This window comes from Bactrocera latifrons, unplaced genomic scaffold (assembly GCF_001853355.1).
Source record: "Bactrocera latifrons isolate USDA-ARS-PBARC rearing strain unplaced genomic scaffold, ASM185335v1 scaffold_123, whole genome shotgun sequence".
NCBI classification, from domain to species: domain Eukaryota; kingdom Metazoa; phylum Arthropoda; class Insecta; order Diptera; family Tephritidae; genus Bactrocera; species Bactrocera latifrons.
The window spans coordinates 222,235-232,150 of NW_017534664.1; the positions used below are offsets into that span (position 1 = coordinate 222,235).

Genomic DNA, 9,916 nt, shown 5'->3' on the forward strand with positions numbered 1-9,916 from the left:
ATACGTAGGAGCGAGCGGATAAAGATATTGATAGCATGCAATAGGTAAGTGAAGCATTATAGAGCTCCAAAACACCTTCTGGTTCAAAGTCATTGGATCCAGCAAGTTCCTGGAATTTATTATTGTTGTTGTAACGGGTATCTATCCCCGTTTGGATAGTAAAGATTAGAAGAGTTTTTATTGAGGTCATTCTCAAGAAACGTGCTGTTTCGACGGGATCAGACCGGGATGGAGTGTAAGATGGGTGGGGTTGGCACGGCATGCAAGGAGATGGTAAGCGTCATGTGGGGACTCGTTACACGCTGTTTTTGTAATTTGTCAGAGTGCTGCTCGTTTGGGAATACAAGTAGTGAAGCAGAGGGCACAATAGAACGCGATGCCCACCTTATCTTATTTTTATTAGATTTTTATATATTTTATACGATCTCCGGCGTTTCCTTCAGGGTGTTAAAAAGTTTGTGGCACTGTTCAGGGTATAAAAATAGTAAAGCACGAGTAAAACATAATAAAAAAAAAGTATACTTTCTTTAAATATATTTTTTTTTTTTTTTTTTTTTTTGTTTACTCGAAAGTAAGTAGTGAGGAAAATAAGATTTACTACTTTTTCTGTTTGTAATTATGTTTAATTTTTTCTTAAACTGCAATTTTGTATAAAAATACGAATTTGATATATTTATCTACTATATATTTACTACTTTAATAACTATAATTATACTACTTTCTACTTGAGGTACCTATTTAAGTAACGATTCCAATCTCTTCTGCGTGGCGTTAGCGGCAGATTTAGTTGTAGTTTGGGATTTTAGTAAAGCTGCCAGTTGTAACAGTGAATTTTGTTGCTGAGTTTTAGATTGTACCATCTTCGTTGTTATATTCGTAGGTTTAGCTTTTTTCTGCTTTTGTTTTTTAGCTTTGAGTGGCTGACTAAGATTGGTGGTGGGTTTAGTTGTTGCTTTATTTGGAGGATTTATTTTAGTCGCAACTTTATTACTTGGCTTTGGCTTTGATGTGTTTGTAGCTGTTGGTTCTTTTTGCTTAAGTATACTAGGTTCAATTTGCTTTTTGTCATGTAATTTTGTTAAATTTTTGCTTTTGTCAAGTTTCAGTCCAGCTGTTTTATCCTTATTTTTCTTCTTTTTCTTTTTTGCGTTAACTAGTGTGGGTGTAATAGATTCAGGAGTTGCGGATTCTTCTAAATCTGTATTGTCTTTATTTTCGCTATCATTTTCTGTTTTCCTAGGTTTTTCCAGTTTTATTGAGGTCTTATGTTGGCAGAGTTCGCATTCAATAACCTGAAATATTATATTTATAAAAGATAATTTTATTATGCATAATTATGATTCCATTATTTACTCACCACACTGCTTAGAACGCGCTTCTGTAGCCATTTGGCCCTCTTGCGCTGTTTTCTGGTTAGTGCTCTTCTTTTTTCGATGCTAGTTTTTGCTTCATTTAATTTCTCAATTTGCTTTTTTGCTTTAGTGGAATAGGTAATTTGTTGCGGCTTTAAAAACATTTTATAATTTGTTTCACTCCATTTGCTGGAGCAGCGAGGGCACATTGTGTTCTGTGAGAACTTGTCCTTTGGTAGATAAATATTAGCTTTTGCAAGTTTGCGACAGTTTGTCATAAAATAAGATTTTAGTAATTTTTTCGTGTGGTTTTCGGGCTCCAAAACTTTGGCACAATCCCATAAATATTTCACTTTAGTTTCAGCACTCATTTCAAGTTATTTCTTATTTATTTTCAGTTGTATAATACGCCAGTTCAATTATGTTGTGTTTTTAAGATCAGCTGTTCGGCGCGGTACCATGCCTTTGCATTCACTGAATGCACCACTTTACGTTGTCAATAAATTGCAAAAGATGTCACCACGGGCGTTCTTAAGCAATTGTGTAATCGGTACAATAAAAAAAATTATTTGTAACTATTTTTGAATTTTATGTTGCAATTAACATTAAAATGTTTATATATTGACAGTCTCAGATAAATACAGCAAATGCTGACAGTCGCTAAAGAAATTATTGCATTTGATGCTAAATTATTAAAGAACATCCGTTTTAAAACCGAATACTTGAGTAATCATATCCGTCTTATTTCATAACAGAAATGCATATCCGGTTCTGTGAAAGTATCTGTTGCTATTGCAACACTAGTGCATTTTTTACTTCACTAGATTCAAACGGTACTTTCGCGCGTCGGCGAAAATTGTAGATGTGTTTTTTATTTAGTAAATTCTTTCATTAAAAATTGATTTCAAAGAAGTTATTTAAATGATTTATTGTGTAAAGTGTGTCTGTGAAATCAAACGTAATAGTGGATATGATGTGCAATATGTGAAAGGGTGAAGAAAATTGTATAATACGTCATTCTAAAAATGGCTGCGTAGGTGCGAAGGGTTTGTGTGTGCAATTTTCTCTAAATTGAAGGAAAATGTGAAGTGGTTGTGGAAATAGTGTATTATTATGATAAAAAAGTTAATAAATGAAAGTGTATTTATAAAATATAAATAAAATTCTTAAAATGAAATTGCTGCACACCCCGTCATTTTATAATGTGTCTTGCGCAAATAGCTGGGAATTGGAGAAGGCTTTGTATATTGTGTTTTCTCTTAATTGAAGTGGTTGTGAAAATAGTACAATATTATGTTAGAAAAGTTAATAAATGAAAGTGTTTTTTATCAAAAATTATTGCCATGGAATATCTGCTTACCCCGTCGGCTGTTGCTTCTATTATCGCTGCATCCTGGAAACATACTTCTACATACATATGTATATATGTACATATGTACGTCCGGTAAGTGCTAGATTTATTCTTAAGTTTTCTTCTTCTTCTATCTGTTTAAAATTTGTACCTGGGTAATTTACCATGTAACACTAAACTCCATTTAAATAAATAAGACAGTGAATATGAAATACTTCAAGCTTAGAATGGTCTTGGATTTCCAACAATTCTACCTGGGTATAGAGGTAGACAAAATTTGTGTGTAATTGGTATACATGTACATATACACAAACATCGATGCTCTTATTTAGAGAACAGGAAGCATTGGTCCTATAACTTATTCGTTGCATTTTGTTCTGCATCAATAGGTTCCATAAACTGTTTTCGGTTTACAAACGAAATTCTTATATAAAATCGCAAGACATACTTTCAAAAAGTAAATAATAATCATCTTCATCATCATCAGAAGATAAGCTTTCAAAAACTCATATGTATGTATGCATTCAACCACAAATTTTGCCAAAGTTACCGAGAGTTGTCAGATGACTTCAAATACATTGCTCGGTTCCATTTGTCCTTTATACGCACTCATTTGGCATAAAAATTCAAGAATGCTATTGTCTATCTTTGTGTACTATTTAAAGTTATATCTCGCACATGCATATTAATACATATTTACTTACGTTAATATTTTTTGTAAAAATTTGTCCAATTTATTTAAAATTTTTCTAAAATCAGCTGATTGTCGTGAGCGCATATTTTTGATATTTTGTCATTGACTAAACGTACGCTGCAACAGTTATGCTTAAAATACGTTAGATGTCGCTGAATATCTTTATGAGAAAAAATGAATCGGAATCGGAACGGTTAGTTAGAATATTGGCTAAATTTAAATCTTATGAACAGCTGTTGTCGAAATTATTGCGTTTTGATTATTTTATTATTAATTATTAGCGCTTCACTCCAGACATGCATTTGTAAGAATTTTTCGAAAATAAACAACTTTCCATTTATGTAATGTTTTAAATGATTAATCCACACATCCGTCTTATATACAGTTGTAGCAACAATAAAAGTGATTCTCAATATCAATTTCCGGTTGCAAACGGACGTATCTTGTTTTTGACAACACTACCTCCGGTTTGAAAACCATTTCTGTTGTATTTTCTGTTGTTAGATGAAGCAATTATTCGTTGTGGTTATTTATTTAAGAAATTTATTTAACATATAAAAAGCAACAATACATTTATAAGCATTTCTTTATCATAGTTTGTATATTAAGTAATATTTAGAATAATTGTGGACGGTGATTTTTGAATATCTGAAAGTGTAAACAAAAATTTAAATAAGTGCAGCCTAGCAATGGCTGCACAAAGACGAGTCCTCGCCGTTTGTAAATACATAAGGCTGTAGATATGTATGTATTGAAATTGATGATTTGTCCTTTCTGTTATTGCTGTAGAGATGAGTATTGCTTATGATTAGTTGCTTTGTTGGTGATAATCGTGTTCTTGGTACCTTCTTCAATTCTATAATTAGTACCTAAAATAAAATTTAAAAAAATCATTTTTTGAAAACATGGTAGTGGCCTAAATTTCCACTATTTAAACGGAAACCGTTGCTTCGCTTAAAGCTCTAAAACTCATATAAAATCACATATTCAATACTTAAGACTTGCTTAAGGCTTTGGTGATCTCAATTCAATAGATTTAAATTTTTTATACAAACTGCAGCTTAACCACGTCTAATTGACTAACCTCGTTTTCCTCATATTTACTTCATGCGTTCGTGCCGTATTGTGGAAGCCAGATAGCATGCCAGTATAATGCCCAGTATTTGTATGAAGGCAATACCAATGCCCACACCAATTAAAATGACGGCGTTCTTATCGATTCGCTCCCTAAGTTTGCCCACGCAACCCTCCTGTTAAGTGAAAAACAAAAACAATTTTGAACATAGAACTTTTTATTCAACTACTGTATGTACTCACCTGAAAATACTTATCAACGCCCAACGCCAACGACTCAGTGCAGTGTCCAACGGCTTCATCAATGTATTTTTCGCGACAGCAGCTGGCCGGCAAGGTTTTATTGAGGCTAAGTGTACGCCAATCGGCTGGGTTGTCGACACCGCAACACATCAACTTTCGCTGCACATTATCCCAAGCTATCATATCCTCATGATTGGAACGTTTTATAGACTCTTGCAGTGAGTTCTTAAGCATCATTTCCAGGTCTGCCTTGAAAACAGCCGCGGCAATGCCCACGGCTAACTCAACAATGAAGATGATGGCGAGCAGCACGGCATACTGCGAGAGAGAGAGAGAGAGAGCGAGAGTGAGGGAGAAAAATATATTAAATTAATAAATCCCTCAAAGGCTCTAAATAACAATCACTTACGGTGAGCAGTAGCGTTGGCGACTCTTTGATGGCGCCAAAACAACCCAACGATGCAATCAGGAATATAATTAATCCGGTCACAATGAGCACAATGGGTGGCGCCGTCACTCTACCCTCAACAAAGTGACTGAATTGGTTGACATCGGCAAGGACAACCGCACCGGCTATTAAAATACCGAGCCCCGATATCTGTAAATGAATATCAAATAATTCGCTAAAAATCGTTGCAACTAATGTATTGTTATTTAAATGGATTTGTTATTGATCAGCAACGTAAATTATTTGCCTGGGCGTATGTGGCAATAAAGGCAGTAAAAAAATTGTTTTTCTTATGAAATATTTAAATGCTCATAAGGCAAAGTACTCACTAACGAACTGCGCTTGAAAGGTTAGTTCAATGTCAGATTAGAATTTGCGATAATGCCCATTGGTGCCACATGAAAGGTCCAACTGAATTTGCGTTGGCTTTGCGCCAGTGCCCAATTGCTAGCGACCGTTATTGTGCCCTTTATTATTCGTGTTTATCTCAAATCCAAACTCTTATTACAACAAATTTCCCTAATATATGGCGTAGTTAGTTTTGACGAGGCTCCTAATGTCAAAGTTAAGGCATGTCATAAAAAATTCATGCACTTTGCATATACATACATACATAGTTATGTACATAGCTATAATATATATGGCGAGGTATTGCGTGTGGTATTAACAATGGCATGACTTGGTGCTCTTCTAGTAAATCTATGCAACCGTGCGCTTTTCTAATTGGCCCCTTTGTATTTACGTGTACATACATTTTTATATAAATATTATATATATTTTTATTTAAGCAAGTAATTGTAATACACCCATTACTTCATCCCATATACTCGTTCTATACTCGAAGCAGGGTAAACTAAGTTTTACAAGGGACGATTTAACTATGTCCGTGTGTCGGTCATACTGTATATAAGCGAACTAGTTCTTAAATTTTTGAACTCAAGACGAAGTTCATCAATCGGCGCTGGCTTGTTGGCATATACCATTGACTTGACGTATCCCCACAGGAAATAGTCTAACGGCGTCAAATCGCACTACCGAGAATGCCAATTGGGCCATTTCGTGGAATAACACGTTCACCAAACTTGGTTTTCAATAAATCGATTGTCACATAAGCTGTGTGGCATTTGGCGACGTCCTGTTGGAACAGCTTATTGTTCAAGTCCATATCACCTAATTCGGGCCAAAAATATTCGGTTATAATTGAGCGGTAGCGATTCCCATTCACAGTAACGTGCCGATCTTGATCATTGCAAAATAAGTACGGCCCAATGACGCACCGGCCCATTAACCGCACCAAACCGTATTTTTTCGGGTTGCAACGGTGACTTATGGAGTACGTGTGGATTTTTGCCTGACATTTTGCTTATTGAAGAAGCCATTCAGTCAGAAATGATCCTTGTCGTTGAAGATGATTTTTCGATTTAAATCAGCATAATTTCACGAACATACGACGAGTGTGGTGGTTAGGCAGTTTCAGCTCTAGCGTCACTTTGATCTTGTAAGGATATAGGCCAAGATCTTTTCGCAAAATTTGCCACAACGACGTCACACAGATGCCCAATGCTTGAGATCATCGTGTGAGGGATTGATTTGAGTCATACTCAAATGATGCGCTAGCGGCAGTAATATTCTCGACACTTCGGGCACTTCTTTATCTCACTGACACGGGGATATTTTGTACTGTGCCTGTAGATTCAAATTTTTCCATTAGACGCTCAATTATTGATCTGACGGGACGATTATGACGACCATAAATTGGACGTAGCGCTCTTAAAGTTGAGGCCACTGACTCCGAATTTCGGTAGTAAATTTAATCATTTCGACTCGTTGTTGAATCGGTTATCTTTTCATAATGAAATGGCAAATCTTTTCATAATGAAATGGCAAATCTGGTCAAAAGAGCGTAAAAAATATGGAGTCCTTTGAAATTCTTATTGGTCTATTTTTGTAGCGTCGTTTTAAAAAACCCCGTTACATGCTTTAAAAACCCAGAAAAGTATTATTAATTTATTTTTAAGACATTAAGTGTTTTGAACATCTTTTTAAAAATTGACTGTCTGATTTTTTCTATAGGTAAATCACTATCAAATTCCAGTCTATTTCATATAGGACAAAATATTTGGTATTTTGACTTGAGATATTTTGATTGAAAATTAAGGTTTACGGTATTAAGCCAATTTTGAATGGAAAAAATAATGTTTTAAATTCAAAAATATAGTTTGGGACATAAGAATGTAACAGAGGCGGATGGACGACCAGCATATRGAGAGTTTTCGCTGACTTCCCGACCTTTACTGAATGCTTTGGGTCACTCTAATAATTTTGTTCGTGATAAAGTAGACTCCGCAAGACACTTCTGCAACAATTTTAACGATTACAAACCCGTAATTTCATTGGAATTAGCATTTTTTATGGTAAACATTTCCAGAACAACCATTCACTAATTGAAATACGGCAATCAAACTTCACACGAACATGACAAATGTTGTACCAATTGAAAAAATATATCGATTCCGTTTTTAATCACAGTTTATATTGATTGATTCGGATCAAATTTGATCACATGATGTATGACAAAATATCATCATAAAATATCTCTTTATGCTTTAACTACAAACATATCTTTGCTATCTACGTATACCAAATAAAGTTGATAAAAAAAAATGCATTTCTTTACGAATAGTTTTAATAATTATTATAATTGATATAAATACACGAGAGGTATCTAAAAAATATATCTTGTAAATTTCATAAAATTTTTGTGTAACATAATCGTGCTTAAAAATACTGTTTTTGAGAATACAATGTTTGAATCAAATTATCTAGTTTGATGCTAAATTTTGAAACAGCAACGGTTGTGCTTTCTTTTTTATGGAACTGGTATGGGGGAAACTATAGAGCAATGATTAATGACTTTTTCGTGTTTGAATTGGTTCATATTGATATGGTCGATATGGTTCCAACAAAGCGACGTTGTATACCATACTGCCAACGTAACAATCAATTTTTATTGGGCCGTGACCTGCGAAGAGGGAACACTTTTGAGCGCTGTCGGAGATGGGGTGTAAATCGAAATATTTTTAATATTTTTTCGTAAATTTTTTGTATATTTTATTAAAAAAATCGATTTTTTTATTACCTTCTTAAATTCTACACCTCTAGAATATTTTTCTAAATTTTCATTTTTGATCCGAGTAATAGTTTCGAAGATATAGCCTTGGGAGCTAGTGCGCTCCCTCGGGAAATTTTACACAGGTCTCTGAGATTATCCTGATAACGCGGGGGCATCTCAAATTTCAAATTTTCTTTGTTAATAGTATATATTTGTAATAATAAAAAGTTCTTAAAAAAATATTTCATCCTTTATAAGAGGAAAAAATTGTTGAAGAAGGCTGTTTTTTACCCGAGGAAACTTGTGTAACCTCTTTAAAATTTGAGTAATTTTTTTAATTCTCAAAATCGCATTTTTAGGCTATCACAATATATGTACGCTTATTATTATTTTCGAAAATATGCCTTTTTAATCGGAATATTTTTTTTAATACAAACAATAATGTTTTCTATATATCTATTTTTCTTGTATATACTATAAAGCTCTTATATAATATAGGGAATACCCTTAAGATTAACCAGTTTTGGTCATTATGATTCCCTTCATTTACTAAGGTAATTATATTTTTTTTTATCACGTTAGAAATCTCTACAAAATTGAATGAATCAGCTAGTTTGATTAAAATGGTAAAAAGTTGTTGTTACCCTTAATGCTCTGTTAGTGTTAATCACAAATATGAAGAGAAAATTAAGGACATGCACTGCTGCATATAGCCATACATAGTAATTTACATACGCGTACGTACAGGACATTCCCCTTCATCAATAAATATTTACTTTTAATGACAATCATTAATGAATGTGGGGAGTATTGGGTATATTCGACTACCTTGTCGATTTGCCCATTATCTTGCTTATGAACTAGGTAATTAACAATAACATTTACTTACCGCAAAAATGATATTGAAGGCGAACAGTATGTACTTGACCAAGCTCATGCCGCAAGTACGCATTTTGAAATTCATTTACCACCGGAAGTGCAACCAGAGGGAGAAGGGTAGCAAGGTGTGAAGTTTCTCAACTCAACAGCAGATTTTTATCTACTAATGCTACAGGCACACAGTATTTCTTTCAAAAAAAAATTTTTTTTTTTTCAATTGTTAATTAAATGCACTTAGTGAGTTGTTTTTGTATTTCCAGTTTTATTCATCAAACACACATTCGCCGCAAACAACATTTAACGGTTAAATGTTGTGGTCGAACTAAGAATTTCGTTTCCGCAATCACGTCCGTTCAATTAGGCGGTTCAGAATGAACTGACCAGTGCTTGGTCGCAGACTTCACCAACAAAGCTGTAGTGCTTTTAGGCGCACAAGCGACGGTGTGGCTAAAATAGCAACAAATGAATACAGTACATGCTCCCATTTGACGTGCTCTCGTTTTGGACGCTTGCATGAGCTGTAGACTTTAGTTGCTGGGACGGTTGGAGGGTGTTCTTAGTAGTAAAGTCCGCAGTTAGCTTCATTAATGTTAACTATTTGCTTTCTAATTCAATCAATTGGGTTGCACGAGCACCGAACCCTACCATCGTATGTCTTGATTACAGTTCCCCGAATGACTGGTAGGGTGGGCGCAGTGAAAGTAAAAGTGCCGAGAAATCTTGGTACATATGTATAACCGAACCGTCCAACGAGTAACTAGAG

At 34.4% G+C, this 9,916-nt stretch overlaps 2 protein-coding genes across 2 annotated transcripts; both read right to left on the reverse strand.

Annotated features, from left to right (window-relative positions):
• Nucleotides 1-658: 658 nt before the first annotated feature.
• On the reverse strand, nt 659-1,790 carry LOC108978495. Its single transcript, XM_018948815.1, has 2 exons — nt 1,358-1,790; nt 659-1,292 (listed from the first exon to the last, which is right to left on the reverse strand). Exons 1-2 carry the CDS (start codon nt 1,721-1,723, stop codon nt 735-737), a joined length of 924 nt encoding a protein of 307 aa, XP_018804360.1. The 5' UTR covers nt 1,724-1,790; the 3' UTR covers nt 659-734.
• Nucleotides 1,791-4,013: 2,223 nt separating this feature from the next.
• Nucleotides 4,014-9,508, reverse strand: LOC108978492 (CD63 antigen). The gene is made up of 5 exons (XM_018948813.1): nt 9,164-9,508; nt 5,124-5,312; nt 4,715-5,032; nt 4,482-4,647; nt 4,014-4,266 (listed from the first exon to the last, which is right to left on the reverse strand). The coding sequence occupies exons 1-4, from the start codon at nt 9,236-9,238 to the stop codon at nt 4,498-4,500; spliced, it is 732 nt and encodes a 243-aa protein (XP_018804358.1). The 5' UTR covers nt 9,239-9,508; the 3' UTR covers nt 4,014-4,266; nt 4,482-4,497.
• Nucleotides 9,509-9,916: the final 408 nt, after the last annotated feature.